The sequence below is a fragment of the Diospyros lotus genome, chromosome 3 (assembly GCF_014633365.1).
Source record: "Diospyros lotus cultivar Yz01 chromosome 3, ASM1463336v1, whole genome shotgun sequence".
NCBI lineage: Eukaryota > Viridiplantae > Streptophyta > Magnoliopsida > Ericales > Ebenaceae > Diospyros > Diospyros lotus.
In genome coordinates, this window is record NC_068340.1 from 29,445,626 (window position 1) to 29,471,964 (window position 26,339).

The window sequence follows — 26,339 nt, forward strand, 5'->3', positions numbered from 1 at the left end:
TCGGAATGGGTTGCTCGGCTGGTTGCTTCACTCTGAGATTTTTTTTTTTTGCTGATTTTTTTTTTTATATTTTTGAGGAAAATGAAAAGGTAAAGAAAAAACAATGGAAATTTATTTAGAATGATAACTGCAGCTTATTCAATTATCATCACATATGTGGTCAGATACACGCAGCTGCATTGGAAGAGTGAGCTTATATATCCATTGAAAAACTCATATTATAGATGATCGCGTATGCCTTGTATCTTCGAATACTTTCAGCGCCACTGATATTCGCGCTAATTTTCTTTCTCAATTCTCGCGTAATAAACAAACATTATTTGATTATCAGTTCATCTACTCTGCACACAGCTCCTTGTTTTGGCAATAAAAACAAAGTAAAAAATTATGTATAAAAATGTCTTCGTCCCGCCTATCACAAAGTGGAAACCTGGTATATTGATGATGCCATCCCAACCATAACACACTTGAGCAAGTAACAAAATTAATATTTGAATGGACGTGGAGGATCCAAATCTTTCCTTAATCAATGGCCACGCCAACAACGTATTGACAAACAGCGAGTTCAATACTAAAAGAGACAAATTCAAGAGAAAAAACATCAAGTTTTAAGTGCAGGGAAAGTAATAGAGTTGACAACTTGATCGAGTCTCGTTTTCCATTCAGCCAATCCATCCAATGATCTGCTTCCACTGTATTGCCGGCTGTTGGAATTGTAAGTAGAGTTCAAAGTAAACATCCAGTCATCCATAACTAGTTAGAATAATTCTCACCGAGATGCATATGAGAATTTTGGCAGCGTAAAGCACATTGAGGGTGCAACATCATTCAAACCAAAACATCATTACCCCTTCGGTAAGAGTGCAAGGCCATAGGCCGATTCAAACGTGACACCGATGGATGGTGAAGGAGGAGCCCCTGCAAAACAAAATGTCACGACTGAATTTGCTACAAGCATAGGCTTTGTGGCCAAGTCACAGCTCTTCCAACTGAACTTACCAAACTCGCACAATTATATAACCTGCGACTAAATCAGCCTACTCCATGATAGTCAAATCACAAGAATCGTTTAAAGAAACATGTTCTGTTGATATAAAAAGGAACTTCATTGTAACTTCAATTTCTGTCTCATTTAAACAAGAACCACCCAAGTATAAGAAGCAGAACTCCATTGAGGTCACCCCTTGTGCGCGTACTCAATGCGTATATTTCTGCCATCTAGTAACTGATTATCAAATACAAGACAAGGGATCACTATATAAACCATATCCAATCTTTGAAAATATACATGATAATCTCACAATTGGCTACTCAAAAGTACCTGACCGTTCATTTCCTTTAAGGCTGTGCAGGCTGCAGTTTCTGAACTGAACTGGACGAACCCATATCCTTTTGATTTGCCATTCACGTGGTCACAAATAACTTTCGCTGCCAAGCATGAATACAAAATTGCCTCAGCTAACTGATAGCTTATGAAACCACGAGGATATTCTGAGTCATGTCAACCTACCTCACCTTCAATTATTTCACCATGCTGTTCAAAAGCATCCTTTAGGACATTCTCATTAGTATCATAAGAAAGTCCTACAACAAAAGCATAAATTAATATCAGAACTTGTGTCCTAACATTAAGGATAAGAAACTTTGCAAGAAGAATGATACTGCCTTATAATTGATCAATTACCATGATAGAACGTAAAAAATCAAATAAGTGTCAAGACCCCAAGGATATAATAGTAATTATGTATTATATGTAGGTTGTACATTGTTGTTATACTTTGCTGTTGTAGCCTATAAATAGGATAGATTAGGTAAAGAATGGCATAGATGAATGATAATTGAATCTCAGATTTCTATCTCAAGTCTGATTGTCTCTCGTTTCCCTCTGATTCTCTCTCTTGGTTCTATTCTGACTGCATTTCTCCCTCAATTCTTGCTGTATTTCCCTCCCTTTCAGTCTAATTCTCCCTCCATATTCTTTGTATTCTTGGTTTCTGTAATACCCTTGATGAGCCATGATAAAATTGTTAATTAAGAGAATAATGGTATATGAAAATTTTCATAATTGCCCTTGAATCAAAGAGAAGACACATATATATAGGATGCCTTAAGAAGGACAAAACGGTAATTTGGAGTCCCGTCCCATAAAAGATAAGTTATTTTTGTGGAAAAAATATTTATATTGGAGAATTGATTTTGGGAAAAATTAATTCTTGTTTAAATGCATGGGAAAATGAATGAAAAATGTGGAATTAAAATGGAAGCCAAGTAGGATAGATTGGTGACACTTGGCAAGATCTCATGAAAGGGATTTAATTAAAATATGGGAATAAGAAATTAGTTGGATTAAGTGTAAGTGGGACACTTGGCATGATCTTGTGAAGCAAGAGTGAGATTAAAAGTAATTCAAAAAGAAAAAGAAAATAGTCTCTCAAGCATTAAATGAGAGTTATTATGGTGTGAATTAAAGAAATTCCTTATTAAATAGAAAATTAGTCATGCATTTATGTGGGAAAATAGTGGATTAAAGTAAATGCAAATTAAAAGGAATTATGTCTTTCAAGAGTGATTTAAATTAAATAAAAAAGAAATAGATATTAGTCTCCATTAAATGCTTGAAAATCTAGGGGATTTAAATTAAAGGAGAAATGTTAGAAAATAGTCAATCTTGAAATTAGTCCATATTTATTAATTTTGAGAAATTGGGTAATTATGGGAATAGGAGCCTTGATCCAATGGTGGAAATTAAATCTTGTGAATTAATGGAATCCAATGGTTGGGATTTAAGCCTACCAATGGCATGGATTGCCACATAGGTAGGATAATTTCAAGAAGAAATATAATGGAAGGTGAGGATATAACCTCCAAGGGAAATCAAGGGATGAGATTGAAAAATCCTAAGTCTCTTGGATTGTGTTTTTCTAGAGAGTAGATATTGGTTTCTTTAAAAATCAAAGGCTAGGATTGATTTTATCAAAAGCACAAGGATTGTGCTTGTATTTGAGGGTTGAGATTGAGTCTTTTAAATCAAAGAAAACCAAGGGCTAAAATGGAATCTTGAGTTTTGGCATGGATTGAGTAGGAAATCTCTATAAATAGGGAGTTGAGATTTTAGTCCAAAGTTTTCCCACATGTTAAGAGAAAGAAAGGAAGAAGAAGATTAGGAAAAGGAAGAAAAAAGGCAAGCAAGAGGTAAGTTTTAGCCTTCTTTCCCTCTTATGTAGTAATCTTTAGTTTGTTCATATGCTAAGGTTATGTTTCTTTTCTTCTAAGGTGGCTCGAACCAAAGAAAGTCTTGGCAAGTGAGGACTTGAAGTTTCAAGGAAATAGAGGTAAGGGATGACTCCAAGTGGTGGGTTTGTTGATTTGTCTTTGCTCTCTACTTCCTTTTTCAAATCACTGCGGAGCTTTAGTTCTCCTTGAGCCATCATGTTCCTCTCAACAATAATGGCCTTCTCGACTGCATCCTCAAATGTGCGAATGTTCCATGCATACAGAACTTGTTTAACTTCTTTTCTGAGTCCTTGGAAAAACTTCTGAGCCTTCTCAAAATCGTCAGTGATGTACATGGGCACATATTTTATCAACTTGAAAAACTTAGCTTCGTACTGTACCACGGAGATATCATCTGTCTTAGCCAACTTCAAGAACTCTTGCTTTTTCACTTCTCTCCAGTACTCGGGAAAGTATTTATCATTAAATGCAGTCTTAAACTGCTCCCAAGTAATAGGTGTCACCCGCACCTCCCCATTTTCTTGAGCAGTATTTCGAATTCTTAAGACTCTCGACATAGACCTCCACCAAATAGCTGCCTCTTCTTCTAACATAAATGCTGCACATCTTACCCAATGCTCTTCAGGGCATTCTAAGTGTTCCAGCAGCTTTTCTGTTTGCTCCATCCAATATTCTCCCATACTTGGGTCCACTTCTGGGTCACCCTTAAAACTTGGTGGATGTAAATCCCGATACATCTTCAGCCAATTAATGGTAGAGGTTTCTGATCTGTTCATTGAGTTCAGCATCATCTCAACAAACCTTTCAAATGACTTGACGCCACTTGGCAGCCCTGAGCCGCTTCCTTCCGAGATGTCTTGAGATGACGACTGGGCCTGGCCCCTCAGCACAATGGCACAAGCGACATTCATTTTCTATTACACCATAACCACACATAACACAAGTTTGAACAATGTCATACAAGATGAAATTTTCCAACGTGACTTATTTATATAAACAAGATCTAGGCTTACAAGAGAGCTTTCCCCTTTACAAAAGGATTTCAAAGAGAAGAAATGCCTATAATCACCCTGAACTAAAACCACACGAAGACAAAATACATCATATTTTCCCTCGACCCCACAAAACCCAACTCTCTGAGCTCACCAGTCACCTACCATGACTTAGCCCTACCCATGGCCTCCACATCGCAACGCTCGCCACTAGGCCCATCTATCACATAGCTACTCTGAGGCCTGTTTGGGATAACCCCGCCTCGGAGCTTCAAACTGACTGGGTCGCTGTAGTAGATTCCAATCTGGGTCTCAGACTCCTCCGAGGGTTCCTCATAAGGGGCTTCAGGAGAATCTACCTCCCTACCAATGTCTTCTTCAGAATCATCTATGGTTTCGTTACTACCCACGCTCTCTTCATCCGGTCCCACATGCCCACGGACGACCTCTCTGGACTACCACATGTCCGTCTCTCGGATCATCTTAACGAATAAGGCAAAGTTTTGAGACACTCGTGGCTGCCTAGCTATCCTCCTCGCGTACCGCCTCCATTTGCCATGGAGTAACTCCTTCACATAGTGCACTTTTATCTCTCCCAGTAAACCCTGAGGTAAGGCCATGCCTAGGGTCTCAGCTATCACATCCTCCACCTTATTGAGGTAACGATGGATGGACTCACTAGGTCTCATAACTGATAGGGCTAAAATCCATTGAGCCTTCAGCCTACGAATGTAATCTCGCACCAGTCAAATTGAACGAAATGGGCGTCGTCCCTCCATACCTACGCACAAAACACCACACCATAGACATTAACCTAAGGATATCACCACCACAACAATCATATCACAATAACTATAATGCCCAGCAATCATGAAATCCCATCTCAAACTAAAACCATGCTCTGATACCAAACTGTAACGCCCCGCTCTCATTTACGGGTGTTACTCGTGAATAATCAACTAACTATTTACTTCCTAAGGATTGGGAATTTGAGGTATTTTTGAAATAAATAAAAGGAAAATCAATGGAGATTTGATAAAGAAAATTTTATTAAATTTTTCCAAAGAAATATTAACCCAAATATTTTCAAAAGGATTTGGAAGTGAGAAAATGGGTTAATAATTGGGCCAAAATTTATTTTCTAATAATTAAGGCCTTATGCCATAGTTAAATGAAGCAAATATGGTTGCTTATCTTGTCGAATCCTGGGAAGTCATCCTCGGCTCTTCATTAAGAGCTTGAGAAGAGATGACACTTTATGAGGTTTCAGGTTTTATTTCTGCGGGGTCGTTTCAATATTTTTTCCAGATCCTTGAGTGGAGCGAAGGGAGGGCGAAACCTAGTTCCCACCTAGGGCGTTTCTCATTGAAACATAGTCCGTCTCTTCATTTTTCCCTTAGTGAATAGTTAGTTGATTATTCACGAGTAACACTCGTAAGTGGGAGCAAGGCATCACAGTTTGGTATCAGAGCATGGTTTTAGTTTGAGATGGGATCTCATGATTGCTGGGCATTATAGTTATGTTGATATGATTGTTGTGGTGGTGATGTCCTGGGGTTAATGTCTATGGTGTGGTGTTTCGTGCGTAGGTATGGAGGGATGACGCCCATTTCGTTCGATTTGGCTGGTGTCAGATTACATTCGTAGGCTGAAGGCTCAATGGACTTTAGCCCTATCAGTTATGAGACCCGGTGAGTCCATCCAGCGTTACCTCAATAAGGTGGAGGATATGATAGTTGAGACCCCAAGCACGGCCTTACCTCAGGGTTTACTGGGAGAGATAAAAGTGTACTATGTGAAGGAGTTACTCCATGGCAAATGGAGGCGGTTCGCGAGGAGGATTGCTAGGCAGCCACGAGTGTCTCAAAACTTTGCCTTATTCATTGAGATGATCTGAGAGACGGACATGTGGCAGTTCAGGGAGGTCGTCCGTGGGTATGTGGGACCGGATGAAGAGAGCGTGGGTAGTAACGAAACCATAGACGATTCTGAAGAAGACATTGATAGAAAGGTAGATTCTCCTGAAGCCCCTTATGAGGAACCCTCGTAGGAGTCCGAGACCCAGATTGGAATTTTCTACAGCGACTTAGTCAGTTTGAAGCTCCGAGGCGGGGTTATCCCAGGCAGGCCTCAGAATAACTATGTGATAGATGGGACATATGGGCCTAGTGGCGAGGGTTGCGATGTGGAGGCCATGGGTAGGGCTAAGTCATGGTAGGTGACTGGTGAGCTCAGAGAGTTGGGTTTTGTGGGGCCGAGAAAAAATATGATGTATTTTGTCTTCGTGTGGTTTTGGTTCAAGGTGATTATAGGCATTTTCTCTCTTTGAAATCCTTTTGTAAAGGGGAAAGCTCTCTTGTAAGCCTGGATCTTGTTTATATAAATAAATAAGTCACGTTGGAAAATTTCATCTTGTATGGCATTGTTCAAACTTGTGTTATGTATGTATGTGTGGTTATGGTGTAGTAGAAAATGAATGTCGCTTGTGCCATTGTGTAAATGAATCGTGAAGAGCGACTTAACAGAAGGAGGGGCCAGGCCTAGTCGTCATCTCGAGACGTCCCGGAAGGAAGCGGCTCAGGGCTGCCAAGTGGCGTCAGGTCATTTAAAAGGTTTGTTGAGATGATGATGAACTCAATGAACAGATCATAAACCTCTACCATTAATTGGCTGAAGATGTATAGGGATTTACATCCACCAAGTTTTAAGGGTGACCCGGAAGTGGACCCAAGCGTGAGAGAATATTGGATGGAGCAAACAGAAAAGCTGCTGGAACACTTAGAATGCCCCGAAGAGCATTGGGTAAGATGTGCAGCATTTATGTTAGAAGAAGAGGCAGCTATTTGGTGGAGGTCTATGTCAGGAGTCTTAAGGACTCGAAATACTGCTCAAGAAAATGGGGAGGTGCGGGTGACACCTATTACTTGGGAGCAGTTTAAGACTGCATTTAATGATAAATACTTTCCCGAATACTGGAGAGAAGTGAAAAAGCAAGAGTTCTTGAAGTTGACTCCGACAAATGATATATCCGTGGTACAGTACGAAGCTAAGTTTTCCAAGTTGATAAAATATGTGCCCATGTACACCACTGATGATTTTGAGAAGGCCCAGAAGTTTTTCCAAGGACTCAGAAAAGAAGTTAAGCAAGTTCTGTATGCATGGAACATTCGCACATTTGAGGATGCAGTCGAGAAGGCCATTACCGTTGAGAGGAACATGATGGCTCAAGGAGAACTGAAGCTCCGCAGTGATTCGAAAAAGGAAGTAGAGAGAAAAGACAAATATTTTTTTTTTTAAACCAAAATTTTCCAGAATACTTAGATACCTCAAATACCTTCCAAAACATCCAAGTTTTCCTTCAACCATCCACATTAAGCATACATACATAAAAGCTAAATAAATACATCTACACACAAGACAAACACATACACTATCACACACACTTTTCTTGCTCCACTTCCTTCAACCTTCCAAAATTTTATTTCCTTTAGAAGATTCCCCACCTACAAAGAGGTCGAAGAACCTTATGAGCCATTGCTCAGTAAGGGTGCTATGCAAAAGTAAATGCAACATGAGAAAAACATGTAATGCAAATGCAATGCAATAAATGGGTAGTCCTCCATGCCTTCATAACCTCCATAAGTTAAGACACCAACAACCCCTCCCACATCACTAGCCCTCCATATGGCCATAGGTACACTAGAACACAAACCATGCAAATGTGACCATTACATGCAACTTATACAAAACACTTACAAATGCAAGCAAACCCCACCACTTGGGGTCATCCCTTACCTCTATTTCCTTAAAACTTTGAGTCCTCACTTGCCAAGACTCTCTTTGGTTCAAGCCACCTTAGAAGAAAAGAAACATAACCTTAGCTCATAAACAAACTAAAGACTACTACATGAGAGGGAAAGAAGGCTAAAGCTTACCTCTTCCTTGCCTTTCTTCTTCCTTCTCCTAATCTTCTTCTTCCTTTCTTTCTCTTAACATGTGGGAAAACTTTGGACTAAAATCTCAACTCCCTATTTATAGAGATTTCCTACTCAATCCATGCCAAAACTCAAGATTCCATCTTAGCCCTTGTTTTTTTTTTATTTAAGAGACTCAATCTCAACCCTTAAATACAAGCACAATCCTTGTGCTTTTGATAAAATCAATCCTAGCCTTTGATTTTTAAAGGAACCAATCTCTACTCTCTAGAAAAACACAATCCAAGAGACTTGGGATTTTTCAATCTCATCCCTTGATTTCCCTTGGAAGTTAAATCCTTACTTTCCATTATATTTCTTCTTAAAATTATCCTACCTATGTGGCAATCCAGGCCGTTGGTAGGCTTAAATCCCAACCATTGGATTCCATTAATTCACAAGATTTAATTTCCACCATTGGATCAAGGCTCCTATTCCCATAATTACCCAATTTCTCAAAATTAATAAATATTGACTAATTTCAAGATTGACTATTTTCCAACATTTCTCCTTTAATTTAAATTCCTTAGATTTTCGAGCATTTAATGGAGACTAATATCTATTTCTTTTTGATTTAATTTAAATCACTCTTGAAAGACATAATCCCTTTTAATTTGCATTTACTTTAATCTACTATTTTCCCACATAAATGCATGACTAATTTTCTATTTAATAAGGAATTTCTTTAATTCACACCATAATGACTCTCATTTAATGCTTGAGAGACTATTTTCCTTTTCTTTTTGAATTACTTTTAATCTCACTTTTGCTTCACAAGATCATGCCAAGTGTCCCACTTACACTTAATCCAACTAATTTCTTATTCCCATATTTTAATTAAATCCCTTTCATGAGATCTTGCCAAATGTCACCAATCTACCCTACTTGGCTTCCATTTTAATTCCACATTTTCCATTCATTTTCCCATGCATTTAAACAAGAATTAATTTCTCCCAAAATCAATTCTCCAATATAAATATTTTTTCCACAAAAATAACTTACCTTTTATGGGACGGGACTCCAAATTACTGTTTTGCCCTTCTTAAGGTATCCTATATATATGTGCCTTCTCTTTGATTCAAGGGCAATTACGAAAATTTTCATATACCATTATTCTCTTAATTGACAATTTTATCATGGCTCATCAAATGTATTACAGTTTCTACCTAAAATACCCTAGCTTAAACCCTAGGATCATAACAAATGGTATAAGAGGTGGTTGATTCTTGGCTATGATTCCTGCAATTCTTAGCAGTTAATTCCAACGATTCCCTGTAGATTGATCTTGGCAGCGAAACAAGGCCATGTGAAGTCCAATGATCTAGGGGCAGAGCACTTCTCAACTCGGATCTGCTGATGCCGTGATTCCGACGGTTTCCAGCTATGACTACGAAGATTCTTGGCTTAGAATTGAAGGCAAATCAGAGACAGTTGACCACGGCTGTTGATAGGCGATTCCTGGCAGTAATTCCGATCCGACTTTACAGAACTCTTGTTCCGTGACCTTTGACTTCTCCTGCTCATTTTCAGCTCGAATTTGAAGATAGCTCAGAGCTGGCAGTTATCAACCATTGCATGGTGATTTAAGCGATATGGTTGATTTTAGGCTGTGATTTCTAGCAGAGTTGATCAATTTGATAGGCTGATTTGAACTGTTGAGATGGAGAACAAATTCCATGAGAAAGTTGATAACCCCATCCACAAGCTGGACGAACTTCTGATTCTGATTTCAAAGAGATTTCAGGTCAAAATACCAGCGGACTGTTTTTTAAAATCCACTCCATAATCAATTTTAGCAGAAGCTGGAGTCCTACCTGTTACCTCCGGTTTGCAGCAAAAACTTGATAAATCAATAGAATCGGATCAGGCAATTCCGGATGCCAAGGCAGAACCAATTCCAGCTCCTGCTGGAATCCTACCTAAGACCTCTGATTTGCAAGAAGTTGATGAATTAATTGCTCCAGATCAGGAAATTCAGGATGAAAAGAAAGGAATTACAGTTGTCGGAAACGTCAATGTTATATCTCTGGAGGAGAAATTTGCTGAAAATGCACCTACGGTAGATGACGGTAAACAGAAGGAAAAGTATGCTTTAAAGGTACTAGAGTTTGTAAATGTTGAAGGTGAACCTCTAGTTGAAGGAATAGGTACTCATCCAATACCTGATAACAATGCAAAGCTAGTATTTGAGGATCTGCCGGATAGAGTCGACAAGGAGGAGGAAAAAGAAGTCAAAAGTTTTTCTGTTGGGAACAAGACTTTTGCTAGTTTGATTGTTCATATTCCAGTTGGTGAGCTGCAGCCTCAAATCAGGTTTTGGCCTATAGAGAAGTTTGAAGTTCTTTCTATGGTGACGATATATCTGGAGGTATGACAAGTCAATTGGAACTACTTCCAACCCCAATAAGGAATAGGTGTATGGCTGAACTTGATATTGCAATAAAGCATAACACTGTTGCTTTTGGCAGTTTTTGTTCGAATACTTGAAGCGAGTCTACACTTCTCAATTGATCTGTGAAATATCACAGATATCATGGTAGCTGATGATTCAGCACATTTGGTGCAAGTGGATAAACTAAGTTTGACTCTTGAGCCCATTGACAATAAGAGAAGGAACACAAGAGTGAAGGGGAATCGGCCTAGAAGGAGAAAGAAAGATAAATTTGATAGAGAAGACAAGGATTGGATGAAGAATAGTGGCTAGTCATTGTAAGTTCTTAGGGACAAGAACTATTTCAAGGAGGGGGGAATTGTCGAGATCCCAAGGATATAATAGTAATTATGTATTATATGTGTTGTAGTAGGTTGTACGTTATTGTTATACTTTGCTGTTGTAGCCCATAAATAGGATAGATTAGGTAAAGAATCGCATAGATGAATGATAATTGAATCTCAGATTTCTCTCTCAAGTCTCATCTCTCTCGTTTCCCTTTGATTCTTGTTGAGCCAAATTGCTCCAATCAAACTATTGTGTATTTTAATTTTTAACAAAACATAATTTTAGTAAAACTATTTTTGGTATATTTAAATCCCCTAATGGATTTTTGATATGTCTTATGGTGGATAACATATTTTAAGTATTATAGTATTTTGTGTATCAAAATGAACCAAGAAATGCTATTTGTTCTAAGTGAAAGATTTTAGCATTATAAGGGGACATATAAGAAAATGTTTTCATTTTGAAAAACTATCTTCCAGTATTTTGATAGGTAATATTCATTGTTGTTAAAAAGATTTTTAATGAATTTTTCAAAAAATATAAGATATGTATTTTGGGGGTGGTAAAATCGTTAAATCCCGAATTTGTATTAAATCCAAAATTTTATTTTCTTAGTGTTATGGATTTTGATTTTTTAGATATTTTTATTGAATTCAAATGGGGGGGTACTTTCTTATTTGCATTTATGTATTAAAGTAAATGGAAGGTAAAATATAAATTAAAGAAAATGTAGACATTTACTTAAACTAAAGAAATGTAAATATGTTGTAATATATTCATGCTATTGATTGTCTAATGTTTCTGAAAATCAGGACTGAGATTTGACTCCCGGTGAAGGACAGTCGACTGTAGGTTATGCAGAGTTGAGGTAGTTAAGAGTAGGTTTTGGTCAATCGACTATAAGTCAATGAGAGTCGACTGTTGGCTTCGAGAGTTGACTATGGGTGTCGCGGAGTTGACTGTCGATTAGAACAGTCAACTGCTAGACTTCAATTGTCGGATTTTTCTAGCTGTTACAAATCCATTAGAAGCTCAAGTATATATATCAAGAAGAGTTTTTTTGGAGAAGTCTAATGCACTATCAAGATCTATCATTCTAAAGCACACCCAAGCTCTCAAGATCTCATTCAAAGCAATCCAAGACTCAAGCTTAAAGTCAAACCTTTGGAGCCCAAGGCGAAGGAGATATTCTCTCCAAGTGTGGTAAAAATTGTATCATTATATTTGTTCATTTGCGTTGTATATTCTCATTGTACTTATATCCATATTTGTCCAAGATTGTTGGACTTAGGATTGCATTGTAATCGATTTAATTGTGGATTGTGAGTGGCCTCCTAGAGCCCAAGTAATCTAAGTGTATTGTTGTAATAGTTTTAGGGATGAGCTAAGCGGAAAACCTCGATGTGGTGTAAAAGTTTCCTAGGTGAACTTGTTGGAAAACCTAGGAGTGGTTGTAGTGAAACCTTAAGTGTTGGGTTGACCTTGAGAAAGTGGACATAGGTGTTGGAGACATTGAACCATTATATATTTTGTGTTAATATTGTGGTTGTTTGTGTATTTATATTGCTATCACTCCCAAACAACATATATATTTATAATAAGTATTTTCTTTGTATAAGAAAAGCTCAAGAGTTCGAAAAGGGAAAAATTCGGTAAAATAAGTTTTTATCACTCAATTCACCCCCCTCTTGAGTGGCCATTGTGTGTCAAGGACCAACAATTCTCTCTCTTGGTCTGTTCTGACTACATTTTTCCCTCAATTCTTGTTGTATTTCCCTCTCTTTCAGTCTAATTCTCCCTCCATATTCTTTGTATCCTCAGTTTCTACCTAAAATACGCTAGCTTAAAACCTAGGATCATGACAATAAGTTACTGCTTCGCTGCAGATTTTTTTTTTCTTTTTACTAATTTCACCATAGGACGATATTAGTGCTGGAGCAAAGCAAAGGAAGAGGCAATTCTACTACAAATAGGACAGTCGCACGAAGCAACTACAATATTGCAATCAATCTTCAGGACAAAGACAATGACAAAAAAATATTCATGTATATTAGTTTTATATAATCATGTACAAGGTATCTCCTCAGAAGGAACGAACTGATTACATACTTTGAACAACTCAAAATGAAAAAAATTGACATTTTGTTCTGACTACAATGAAGGAAAGTATAAATAACAAAAGGAAATAGAGAAAAGGGAATGAACATGTTTCTTCTCTTGGTTGGTTAGAGAAGAATTATGAGAGAATTAAATAGCTAAATTTTGAATGCAAGTTTATAGCTAAATGCCAATTTTGGAACATACTTGACAGTTATACAACAACAACATATGCAGCCTTTATCCCACTATGTGGGGTCGGCTACATGAATTCTAGACTTCCATGTATTTCTATCTTTTGTCATATTTTCATTGAGATCCATACACTTCATATCAAACTTTAATGTTTCCCTCAAAGTCTTCTTAGGTCTGCCTCTACCTCTTTTTTTGATTAATTGTTCCATTTCATCAACTCTCCTCACATGAGCGTTTCTTGGTCTCCTTCTCACATAACCAAATTATCTTAATCTAATCTCTCTCATCTTCTCCTCTATTGGCACTACTCCTATCTTATTACGAATAACTTCATTTCTAATTTTATCTTTTCTTGTATGGCCACACATCCATCTTAACATCCTCATCTCAGCTACACTCGTCTTTTGCTCATGTTGGTATTTGACTGCCCAAAATACTTGACAGTTAAAAATATTAAAAAATAAAATGCTTCACTTCCCCTGCATTTTCTCTCAAAAATAAGAAGAAAATGATTGTAACTCCCATAATTTCCTAATTCCCCCTCCATTCACCTCCCTTCCTCTCCAAACATTTACCATTTCCTTCAAAATCCTTCAATCCAAATTGGGCATTACCATCACTTCTCCTAACTAGTTGTCCCATTTCCTTAAGGACACTCTCTTATATATCAATTAGATTACCTTATCACTGGTGACATTCAATTCTTGCCTATGAATGTACATATCTTAAACATAAAATACTTCTCGCAGCTGCACAAGCCTGCTACTATACCTGGTGCATATAAAATAATTTCTACAAACCAATTTGCTCTTTTCTTATCTCAACCATAAACAACGCTAATCATGGATCAAGGGACATTCCTTTTAGGACTCCTCTTAACACTTAAGAGAAATCAAAGTTTTGAGTTGGAGAAGCCTGGTTACAAGATTGAAACTTAAAATGGATTGGGAAGGACACCGCCATGAGTGGAATCCGCCACTTATTTGACTCAAAAAACAAAATTTTAGTAAGTCCAAACATGGTTGTCACGACCCTAGGGTTTTCCTAGGGCTAAAACAGTAATTAACCCATTTTACTTGTATTTTTCTCTTGTAGTTTTTTGTTAGTTTGTTATTTTATGTAGAGTAGCTATATAAAGCTACTGAAGACAGTTTTATAGGATATAGTTGCATGATAATCTGAATTCCTCTCTCAAATTCTTTCTCTAATTTCTCTCTCAATTCTCTATTCTCCCTCTCGATCTCCCCTGTTCTCCCTCTATTCTTGTTGTTCTCCCTCCATTTCCGTCTAGTTCTCCCTTGAATTCTAGGTACATAACGTTTGGTATTAGAGCTAATCGTTCCTTAGCTATGAGCAAAGAAATTTCCAGTTAACAAACATGCAAATTCTGACGATCTAGGCTCGGATTTGACGGCGAAACAGAGCAAAATAGTTCTCAGCTTGGAATTGAAGATGAAACAGGCCAGGTGACTTTCGATAGTGATTTCGAGTGAATTTGAATGTAGATCAGAGTGGAGTGGTTGGAAGCGGATCTTGAATGATCGCTAAAACATCAGTGAGTGCGATTCAGTAAGGTGATGTCGTCTGTGATTGAAACAAAGTCAGGACTACTGAAGTCCAATCTAGGTCGCAATGCAAGCAAGCAACTCTCAGTTGTTGATGTGCGATTGAGGCGAAGCAAGAAGGCAAGTGCTGGAAGCTGATAGCGAAGCATAGCTAGGCTATCCTCGGAAGCTAATTGAAGGCAATTTTCAAGAAGCTACAACATAAGCGATCAATTATAGGAGGTGCTATTAGAGTCGAGCCTATTTTAGGAGTCTGATCCGTAAATTTAGGCAGTTTCAACAGGACAGATCAATTGAGTCATGAAGGCACGTATGGGAAGCAGATAGCGATTGTGACCATCGGCAATAGGTCACACTAGATCATTGGCAATTGCTGAAGCAGAATAGATTTGCTGAACTGGAAGCAACAATTGAGGCGACTTAGGTTTACTGAATTAAGTTTCAGTGAATTTAGGTTTGCTAAATTTTAATACCGGAATAAGTTCCCGAAGAGGTCCTTAGAAGCTGATCAAGAGGCTGTTAGAGTGGTGAGTTTTCAAGGAATTGAATTGTTGAGATGGCTGAATGACTTCTTGAAAGTGCAGAGCCATTTGGGAAAACATTCAAGGAAGAATGTGCTGCAACAAGAAAAGGAATCAAGGACCTTAATAGAAAGCTGAACGACTTTTTGATTCTATTTTCACAGAAATTTCAAGGTAGTATTCCGACTGAATGTTTTTCTAAAGAATATTTTACTTCCTTAAATCAGATAATCAGATTGAAGATGAGTGTTGCAACGAAAAGTTTGATAAACTAAAGCAAGAAGGATTGGTTACGGATTATCAGGTCATGTTTGAGGAATTGAGATCACTGATGCTTAATTCTTATCCAACCTTAAATGAATCTTATTTTGTATCGAACTTCGTTCGTGGTCTAAAAGATGAAATAAGGTCTACTATGAAAATGATGCATCTTGTCAAGGTAAACCAAGCAATTGAGAAGGCTAGGCAGCAAGAATGGGCGTTGGAAGCCATTTATAGAAAGCATGGGTTGCAGCCTAAAGGTTATATTAAGAGCAGCCAGCAAATTGGAGGTACTCCTAAGGCTGTTGAGGTCCTAAAATTAGGAATTGATGATGCAGGAAGTGAGGAAAGACCTCAATTGGAGTAGACAATTCAGGATGACAAAGAAGGAAAGGCAACTACTAGAGAGGTTATTGAGGTTCCACTGAGGGAGAAATCTGTTGCAATTAGGGGTGTACAAAAGTTCGGTTAAATCAAACTAACTGAACCGAACCAACAAATTCGGTCAGTTCGGTTTAGTTTTTCAAAATGAGTGGTTCGATTCGATTCGGTTATCTTTTTCCTTAAAAATCGGTTATTTGATTCGGTTCGATTATTTTGGTAAAATAACTGAAAAACCAAACCAAACTGTGTAACAATACCCCCCCCCCCCTCGCGAATTGAACTGTGCACCCCTCCTCACACAAGCGCGACACCCCATGTCTATATATTGTCTTCTCTCTCTCTCTCGCCATTTTGTCCTCTCTTCTCTTCGATTCTTTGTAGATCTGGCTGGTGGCACTGCCTCATCAGTCATCTCTTTGTCCCTTCTCTCTCCCTCCACCATCCCTCACCGTCGTCGATGGCGAAGACGAAGGCTCTTCGAGGCTTCATAGATCAGGCATTGGCCGGCAGCATTGCCTCATCTCTTCGTCTCTTCTCTCTCCTTCCACCATCCCTCACCGTCATTGATGACGAAGACGACGTCGATGGTTTTTCGGTAAGTTTTCCGGGTACTTCTCTTTTACATTGAAAGTTTGAAGCCTAGATCTACTAAAATCCAACCATTATATGCTTTTAATTTTTGGGTACGTGGGTCATCATGGTTGGGGGAATTCGATGATCGGTTCCAATCATCGGAATCACTGGCCAACTAGGTGGCTGGTGGCAATAGCAAGGCCAGTCTCTTGGTTATTTTGTGTTCCATTTTGGTTTTTGGTTCGGTTCGGTTAGCATAGTTTAGGTTTCGGTTAGTTTGGTTTCGATTAGTTTGGTTGGTTGGGGTTAGTCGGTTGGTTCGGTTCGGTTATTACATATGGTTCGGTTCGGTTCGATTCATAATTTTTGGTTGGTTCGGTTCGATTATAACCGATTGCACACCCCTTATTGCAATAATTCGGATATAGTTGTCAAGACTAATGATGAGGAAGGCTCCAGGAGGAAAATAAGAAACTGTTCAACAGAGTGGCAGAGAAAGCAAAGTTTATTACAGCATCCTTGGTGCTGAGTCCATTGTCAGAGGGACTGGCTAATGTCCTGGACTGGGACCTTGGAAGGAATGATTATGGCAAAGGAGGTCCTCATAATATTGTTCTTATGCCAATGGCTCCTTTGCTTTTGGTCCAGGAGGAGGCTGCAAGAAGCTCTCCTGTTTGTTCTGATCTGTACAGGAATACTGTTTCGGAGAGGCAAGAGAGCATGGCTTCAACAAATAAATCTCTAACGAGGTTTCAGCAAAGGAAGCAAGAAGCCAACGGACAGAAGTTTTTTCAAGAATTCTCCAGAAAAGCTGTGGAAGAGAAGGAAAAAGCAGATTGGAAGCTATGGAGTTATATTAAACTGCTTGCAGCAATGTTACTTAATCCACTTGAGCAATTTCTTTTTAGGAGGTTTTGGGCATTTCTTGGGGACAAGAAATGTTTCAAGAAAGGGGGATTGTCACGACCCTAGGGTTTTCCTAGGGCTAAAACAGTAATTAGCCTATTTTTCTTGTATTTTTTTGTTTGTTTGTTATTTTCTATAGAGTAGCTATATAAAGCTACTGAAGACTGTTTTGTAGGATATAGTTGAATGATAATCTGAATTCATCTCTCAAATTCTCTCTCTAATTTCCCTCTCAATTCCCAGTTCTCTCTCCCTCTCGATCTCCTCTGTTCTCCCTCCATTTCCGTCTAATTCTCCCTCGGATCCATCCAATTTCCCATCTAAACCCGAGGTAAACCCTACGTACGTGACAATGGTGAGGATTGACAATCTGAGCATACAGAAAGAAAGTGCCAAATCCTCGAATTAACTACCATGCAAGAAATGCGAGAGGAGAAATTGATAATAAATACTCAGCAAACATCAAAATATCGAATAAAGTATACTGATTCAATCAATTCTCCGTTTGACTGTCCCGATAAATTCGTACGAAAAGCAAAAAGAAATACTAGGAGAACTCTATATGCGTACATGATTGTAGGAAGAAGAGACGACCTCCGACGAACAATTTGCTGCAAGAACGGCGCACTACAAGCTGTCTAGAGAAAAGGAAAGGAGGGATGAGACGAACACCGCCCTTCCAGTACTGCATCTGCCCTAACGTGTACCCCCCTCGCCGCCTTTCTGGCGCATGATAGCAGAAGGCGAACGTGAAGGAGGAGGATATGGCTCGTCTGGAGTTTGCAGTTTGACCCAAGCTATGTCTAAAAGGCCGACTGGATTGTGGGCCAAAAGCCCAATCTGATCAGGCTTTAGCCCCTTCAGGCCCATTCATACCCAAAACGTTTGGTTTTTAATATCTGAAATGTATACAAAAGCTTTTCTAAAAAATATTCAAAATTAATTTTTAAAATTATTGTTCCCTAGCCCATATGAAATGGGAAACAAATAATTTGGTATTTTGCAAATTTTTTTTGTTTAAAAAAGTATTATCGGAGTTATGTAATAGTAATGTTTTTGTAACATATAGAAAATCATTTATGAAATTGGATTATTTTGTATAAAGTTACTTTTTTTGATTATTATGTGGCATTTTTTTGTTAATATCAAATGAACTATTACATATATTTGATAAACAAATTTTGTCTTCAAACCAAAAAGACACTAAAACTTAAAAAATAGAAACCAAAAAAGTTTTAAAATGTTTTCAAACCACCACGTCTATTAGTTCGTTGACTTATACAGAAAAAAAATACATTGGTTTGACATGGAGATGGGGACACCTGGGTCTTTTCTAATTCATTAGTTGACTTTTTTTAAAAATAATATTATTAATTTGAGAGGGAGATTGACACGTTAATTCTTCTTTTTTTTATTCTGTCCCCCCTTTTTTGTTTTTCATAATTCTTTTGTCCTCCTCTAAATTAGGACTACTAACTATATTAGCCACTATCTATCATTATTCTTCCTTCCAGAATATACAATTAAGCGAAATTCATTGAAGTTTAGTTGTTTGAGGCTGCAAAGTTTGAATGTGGAAGTGGAACCAGATGGAGCTTCTAGCCGTGGTCTAGAAGAATGATTTATTATTATTATTATTATTATTATGAATTTTAAATTTCAATTACATTGTCAATGTCATGCATGAAAACTTTCTTTTCTTCTTTTTATATATTTCATTAGCTTTACCAAGTAATTAAGAGAAAAATACAAAAATCAAACGCGAATCCGCACAACTTTCTCACCTTCTCCTTTACTTTGGCTGGCCATGATATATATCCGTTAAGATAAGGAAACCAAATGGAACAAGTAATCATAGAGGGCACTCCACGGGGTCATTCCCGACATTTCGCTTGAAGACACGTGCCACTCCTCTATTGGGTCAACCTGCTTTGTCAGCTGTTGTGATGTGTGACCGCCAGAACACTGGCGAGCCGAGGGCTGAATTGAATTGTACCGTCGCTTTTGGTTATCTGTGAAATGTGAATCCAACCCCGGTCTCCCTCCCCCCCCCCCCAATAGTTCCCTCAACTTTGTCTCTCTATATATACGCATGCACTTATACGCATGACCCTTGCCCTAAATTTTCTCTCTCCATTTCTGGTCCAATCGCTTTCGATCTTCTCCGATCATTCCTCTCCGCCATGGTGAGCATCTCTCCAACTCTTCTGCCGCACTTCACTTCAATATCTCTTCTAATTACGTGCTTTGAATTTCTAGGTTTTATATGTCTCGTGGTTGGTCTTGAGTACTTCTCTGATTTCGCGGTGATTTTTCTGTGTGTAGTTTTTTCATTTTCAGCTCATAGATCTGGTTTGCACTAATTTTGGCCAATTTATCTCTGAATGCGGTGTTGACGTCAGATTTGAATGGTGGGTCTGATCTTGATCTGTTGGAGTGATCATTGATGGTTTCTTTTGGATTCAGTGGTGGTTGATATAATTTATTTTTGTATTCTTGTGCTTACTATTTTTAGACCGTTTGTTTTAAGTGTGTCGGAATTTGGATTAGTTGATTTTAGATTTGCTTGCACGGTGGACCTGCGAGTTTTTGGTTTTAGATTTTAGATTTGCTATCGGGAATAGATTTAATTTTCTTTTTGATGCTTGTAATGAGGAACTTTGATTGTATCTGAACTTAATTTAGATGGCCCAATTGGTATGAATGAATATGTTTTTAGGTGGGATTTCACCTATTCCCGAGATAAGGTCTTTGTGCCCTTATACACACTAGAGGGCAAAATGAGTGGATACACGCATTGCTGTGAAATTCTTTAACAATGTTCATTCAGTTTACTGAGTCTGCCCCCCCCCCAAAAAAAAAAGTAAAAAAAAAAAAAAAAAGACTTCTACCATCGTTGGTTTTAGAATATGGAGTTAGCTTTATTTCATTGATACGTTTTAGCCAGTCCTCACAGGAACTTTGTACACATTTTTGAAGCCAATTACATTGATTAAAGTAAAATGCACATTTACGGTCCACTATCCATATAAGCTGTAAGATTGCTTCGCTAATGTATGAAGTATGATTTTCTGAATAATTTAAACCTGAAATTCAAAATAAACTAAAATGTGAATATGATGCCTGTTGGAATAGTAAGAGTTTGAGCTTAGCAGCGTTGGAAAATATTCCATAACTGATGGTATAGAAACCCCTTCTCAGATGATGTTAATTGATTAATTGGGCTATATGTATAATCTTGTATGAAAGCCTCTGTTGTCAGTGACAGTTATAAGCATGTCATTTTTTCTGTAACATGTCTGTCATAGTTTTTTATCTGACACATAACTAGTATCTGATATTGATTTAACCTTCTACCTGTGTGCCTGTTCATTGCCTTATTACTACAAAAATGGAATTGCCACATATATGTTGCATGTACGTGGCAATTCCATTTTTGTAGTAATATATGTGGCAATTCCATTTTTTTAACACACACACACACATATAGATTATAGAAAGAGAGGCAAGCATATGATCTCTCTCTCTCTCTCTCTCTCTCTCTGACACACTCATAGATCAAGGCATTCATATATGGTAACGGGGGCACTAAATTTAAGATTAAATTCAGGCCTGGGTGTCCTGACCAAATACTATGCAACTGAGTGTGGCTGGTGAAATTGAAGCCTCTGGTGGAATTAGCAGCAGGGCTAGCTCAATGCAACTGAGAGTGCATGGTCCAAAGCTCTGGTAGAAGTAGCAGCAGTACTTGCTCAGGTGCTGCTTATGAATTTGGGTTTAGGTTAATGGTGCAGGAAGTGGTTGGAACCGAACAAACCTCTTATCTCCAATTTTAGCTGCCATCCCCTTTTCGGTAAACAGGTGAACCCAGTGCATAAGGCATTTGCATTGCAGGCTCTGGGGAAGGTCAATTGTATCCTGCCTTACCTTGCTTAGCGAAGAGGCTGTTTCCTAACTTGAATCTGTGACATCCAGGTTACAATGAAGCAACCTTACTGTTGCACCAAGACTCACCTTCAGTATCTTTTAACAAAATACAAAATAATGCTACTTGTTCATCCTTGTGTGTAGTATATATCTATATTTGCATGCATATACATCTTGAAAGGAAGGGAGGAGGGAGGGAGAAAGAATTAGGCCAATTTGCGCTTCTCTGCACTTATAGCTAGTTTGTACATATAATGTCTTATAAAGATTAAATACCCCTGAAATTAAAGACAGTCAGGTATGCCAAGCCAATAGAAAGAGCCAGCTAGATATTCTAGAAACTAGCAGGTTTTTGGCTGTATGGAAGGCCAAATCTAGGCTAAGTTGAATTATGCTTTTGCTTTTGAATATTATATATTCTTATCAATTAATTGATTGTCGTGCTCATGCCGGACTAATCCAAACAATGTTAACTTAAAACACTGCCTGAACATGACTTGCTATGGGGTCTAGTGTCCTATCTTTCTTGTTCTATGCTCATGGATGTTAAAATTTCATCCATTTAAATATTTTCCAGGTTTGCTACACTTTATAGCAAAAGTTTTGCAGTGAAGTGAGGTCAGGCTGACTTTTTACAGTTAAGCGTGTGATCCATCCCGATGCTGAAGTAATGGGTTTTTACATAGTTGATATATTCCTTACAGACATGTAGCTTAGTGTGTATATTCCTATATTTTCAGGTTTTGTTTAAGTGGCAAAAGATTTTGAGGTGATGAATTTTTAAGTTGTGGTTTATGGCTCTGGAAAGGCTGTTGACAAGTAGCACCTATAGGAACGAGTTATACTTAATTTTAACCCTTTTGGAGGTCTTTCTGGAAAAACCATTATCTGATATAACATATGTAAGCTAGTAAAGCTACCTTTATCGTCCCCAAAAACCAAATGTAGAGTTCTTTAGTTCCTTGCCTTTTAGGATTTTTCCTCGTTTCTCAGTTATTATTGATACATTTATTAGATTATTTGAACTGTCTGGTAAGATAACAATAATTGATTCTTATCACATCTCAAGTTTCCGTACATTTTCCTTTTGTCTGATATCAATGAGTTGTTTTCTCAAAATTGTCATATGACTTTGTTTTCTTGTCCTTGGTTCTCAGCATCAACAGGGACAGAGAGGAGCATAAAAACAAAAATATTTCAAACAAATAACAAATATCTTTTTGGGTGGTGAAATTTTGTCCATGTTATGGAGAAGTTCATGGAGCTTTAGCTTGCACATTTTGTGTATTGATATGCATTTGTGTAACTGCATTTTTCTTTCAATAAATTGCTCTCTTCTTTGTGCACAGGCTAACGCAACATCAGGAATGGCTGTGCATGATGACTGCAAGCTGAAGTTTTTGGAGTTGAAAGCAAAAAGAACTTATCGCTTCATAGTGTTTAAGATTGAGGAGAAGCAAAAGCAGGTTATTGTGGAAAAGCTTGGTGAGCCAACTGAGAGCTACGAGGATTTCACTGCAAGCCTTCCTGCTGATGAGTGTCGCTATGCTGTCTATGATTATGACTTTGTAACAGAAGAGAATTTGCAAAAGAGCAGGATTTTCTTCATCGCATGGTAATATTACCCTATCATCCTTGGGCCGATGCCCCTGCCCAACTTACATTTTCCTTTTGCCTTTCCTTTCCTTTTTACCGATCTGGAGTTTCTATTCTCTGATTATATATATATATATATATATATTTATTCTTTCTCAAAGGTCGCCTGATACATCACGGGTGAGGAGCAAAATGATTTATGCAAGCTCCAAGGATAGGTTCAAGAGGGAACTAGATGGCATTCAGGTAGAGCTGCAAGCTACGGATCCAACTGAGATTGGTCTTGATGTTATTAGAAGCAGGGCGGACAAGTGATTTGTTCTCTGGTCTAGCAATTGAGTCCTTTATGCTTCTTTGCTTTACTAGAGAGAAATGTTAATAGTTGTGGGACACTGGAACCTGGTCAAGATATGATACTGGTTTGTCGTTTGGATTTTACTTCATTATAATGATATGCTCGCCTCCTCATGTAGACCAAGCTTTAAGTGATTTTGAGTTCATTTGATGATTTCATTTGGTGTGGAACTGAATGAGACATGAATGTCTCATCTACAAGCTAGTGTGTAATGTATTGCAGTATTGGGGTCTGGTCTGGATAACATCTTCTGATTTGGTCCTCCCGGCTTGCTTTGTGATGAATGTATGACCCTTTTTCATAATCTTTTAATGTTGCACGAAACACAGCTCCTGACAAATTTAGTTTGAAGGCCGACTTGGTTCCTACGTAGATGCGGTTTCTTGTGTTTGATTTTTAGGTGTTGATGCCCAACAGACCGTCAGAACAGTTATCACACGGATCAAGACCAAGTGCTCTTCATTAAGAGAAATCAACAAGTTAAAAGTTTATATTAAGTACAATAAGGTAGATATTTGTTAAGTTTTTCCTTCTTATAGTTAATTTTATGTAGGGCTTTAAAATCAAAGAATTGTTACCCATGCATGCCATTGTCATTAAATGAAGCAAAAGATAAAATTGTAATTTCACGTTTTTTTACAGCTGTTCTGTTCTGCATAAATTCTCATTGAAAATTTTATTTGTAATCATATTTTTTGCTCTCTCTAACCCATTTTTAATATTCCTAAAATATCTTGAGATGAAAATTCATATTTGTCCTTCATTTAAATCATTGACGATCAACCATCTACCATTACTCCTCAAGCGAGTGCACTTGCTTTCTCACCCACCATCGCCAGAGCCACTTTACTCTATTATTCAAATAGCAGCAACTATAGTAGATCAATATAAGACAATAAAAAATTATTAATATTTTTAAAAATTAAAATAATTTCTCAATATTATCAAATAGCATGCATCTATATAATTTATATTTTAAGGTAACATAATTTATAATATCGATTACTAGTTAAATCACATATTTTACATACATTATGAATGAATTAAATCACATAATTTACATATACGACAGATGAATTAAAAAAATAAGATTAATTAAAAAATAAAAAATACCCTTCGGGGTGCCTTAAAGCTCTGAACCCCAAAATTCGGGAGGTTCAAGGAACCCCGAATCTATGGAGAATATATACATATTTTATATATTATAATATGTATGTATATAATAGTGTTGAGCCAACTTGCTCATATTAATTAAGTATTGATGATTAATAAAAATATTTTTATGATGTAAGTATATTTCTTTCTCATATAAGAAAATAAATTTATTTTGAATTAAAAGTGGGTACAAAGAGTAAATTTATTTTGAATTAAAGGTAGATTGTCTTTAAAAATATTTTCTTCTTTTGATCATTTATGCATCAAAAGTTTATATTTGAATTTTTATTTATTAATAAATATTTTTATTACTTATGCAAAAAATATATTTATTTTAAATTAAAGGATAATTACTTTTAGACATGTTTTCTATTTCTCATACAAAAAGTAAATTTATTTTGAATTAAAGAGAATTAATTTTAGACATGTTTTCTTGTTTTAATTATTTATATCTTAAAAGTTTATATTTGAATTTTAAAATCTTGATTTATTACACAAAAAGTAAATTTATTTTGAATTAAAGATGAGACATTTTTTTATTGTTTGATAAAGTCTAAATATTTTTTAAATTTTAAATTTCATATTAATCATTTTTTTAATGGCTAAAATACTTATAAATACCTCCAAACTTATTTTTTGAGTATCCATTGCGCATCCAAATCTCTCAAAAGCTCTCAAGTTAATTTCAAAGCATTCAAAAGCTCTCAAAGATTCATTATTCATCCACCGAATAGTCACAAGGTAAGAGAAGAAAAATTTTTCAAGTCTTCTACGACAAATCCGAACTTTTCTATTTGAGGTTACAAATTTATTTATTTATTTAAATATTATTATCTTGTATAATTTGTTCTTAATTGTTTATTTATGTCAAAGCGTGGACAAATTATTTGTAATATTTAAATTATTATTGAGCATTGTATAAGTTTCATAGATCCATTAAAATCTAGGTGAATTTAGTTTCCAAGATAAGTTAGGGAGAAAACCTTGGTTTAATGGTTGCCTATAACCTATTGTAATTTAGGTGTGTATCTAGTTTCTAATGTGAGATAGTGTGAAAACTTTGGTGATTTTGATTTAATGGAACCCCAATGGTGGTTAGATATTGGGAGAGTGGACAATATATATGTAAAGACACCAAACGATTATAAATTATCTTGTGCCTTATTGTATTTATTTTTGTTATATCGTGTTGCTTACATTTATTATTAATCTCAAATATAATTTATTATATTTATCAAATATATATTTTTTTAATAAAATAATTAATCAACAATATTTATTAAATTAAAAAAAAATTAATCACTCAATTCATCCCTTTTTTGAGTGGCCATACCTAAGGAACTAACAAATAATTTATGTAATATAATATATAATTATAATTATACATATTATACATATAATATACATATAATATGTATGTATATATATAATAAAATTTTAGTTTTCTCATAAAATATAGTTATAATTATATATAATTATAATATTACAAATATAACAATATTTTAGAGAATGACTTCATATTACATAGCCATATATATTACATATATATATATATGTTGTGTTTCTCCCTAATCTATTGATTTAATTCATCCGTATTTTATGTAAATTATGTTATTGAATTAGTGATCGATATTATAAATTATATTATTTTTAAATATAAATTATATAAATGCATGCTATTTGATAATATTAAAAAAATATTTTAATGCTTAAAAATATTAATAATTTTCGACTATCTTATATCACTCTAGCTATAATTGCTGTTATTTGAATAATAAAGTGAGTTTGCTATGCACGGGGTGTCTTTTGAGGGTTGAGTGTTTGGAGAATATGTTTGGAATATAGATAGTTACAAAAAATAATCACTCTAATTATAAATAGTAAA

At 36.5% G+C, this 26,339-nt stretch overlaps 2 protein-coding genes across 6 annotated transcripts; one reads left to right on the forward strand and one right to left on the reverse strand.

Annotated features, from left to right (window-relative positions):
• Positions 1–472: 472 nt before the first annotated feature.
• LOC127797169 (glycine-rich RNA-binding protein 4, mitochondrial-like) lies at positions 473–18,188 on the reverse strand. Of its 4 annotated transcripts, none has more exons than XR_008022140.1 (5): positions 18,016–18,188; positions 1,516–1,584; positions 1,322–1,428; positions 1,000–1,225; positions 473–918 (listed from the first exon to the last, which is right to left on the reverse strand). XR_008022140.1 is itself a non-coding variant. In XM_052329777.1 (4 exons), the coding sequence occupies exons 1-4, from the start codon at positions 18,110–18,112 to the stop codon at positions 1,178–1,180; spliced, it is 321 nt and encodes a 106-aa protein (XP_052185737.1). In that variant the 5' UTR covers positions 18,113–18,188; the 3' UTR covers positions 473–1,177. The 4 variants fall into 4 exon arrangements, 1 of the variants encoding a protein (XP_052185737.1); XR_008022142.1 differs by having other exon boundaries at positions 473–692; positions 774–1,225; XR_008022141.1 differs by having other exon boundaries at positions 473–704; positions 774–1,225.
• Positions 18,189–19,443: 1,255 nt separating this feature from the next.
• On the forward strand, positions 19,444–23,564 carry LOC127798198 (actin-depolymerizing factor 2). Of its 2 annotated transcripts, XM_052331583.1 has the most exons (4): positions 19,545–19,607; positions 19,747–19,832; positions 22,698–22,963; positions 23,106–23,564. In XM_052331583.1, the coding sequence occupies exons 2-4, from the start codon at positions 19,830–19,832 to the stop codon at positions 23,257–23,259; spliced, it is 423 nt and encodes a 140-aa protein (XP_052187543.1). In that variant the 5' UTR covers positions 19,545–19,607; positions 19,747–19,829; the 3' UTR covers positions 23,260–23,564. The 2 variants fall into 2 exon arrangements, with proteins under 2 accessions (XP_052187542.1, XP_052187543.1); XM_052331582.1 differs by lacking the exon at positions 19,747–19,832 and having other exon boundaries at positions 19,444–19,607.
• The last annotated feature ends 2,775 nt before the right edge of the window (positions 23,565–26,339 follow it).

What these genes read in the sequence shown, in the direction of transcription:
- LOC127797169 (XM_052329777.1), bottom strand. Translation starts at nt 18,112, where the DNA reads ATGCAGTACTGGAAGGGCGGTGTTCGTCTCATCCCTCCTTTCCTTTTC. An exon ending in GCATGGTGAAATAATTGAAG is followed by an intron (nt 1,429 to 1,515) that starts GTGAGGTAGGTT and finishes CATGCTTGGCAG; the next exon opens with CGAAAGTTATTTGTGACCAC. An exon ending in TAAAGGAAATGAACGGTCAG is followed by an intron (nt 1,226 to 1,321) that starts GTACTTTTGAGT and finishes TTTGATAATCAG; the next exon opens with TTACTAGATGGCAGAAATAT.
- LOC127798198 (XM_052331582.1), top strand. An exon ending in AGGATTTTCTTCATCGCATG is followed by an intron (nt 22,964 to 23,105) that starts GTAATATTACCC and finishes TCTTTCTCAAAG; the next exon opens with GTCGCCTGATACATCACGGG.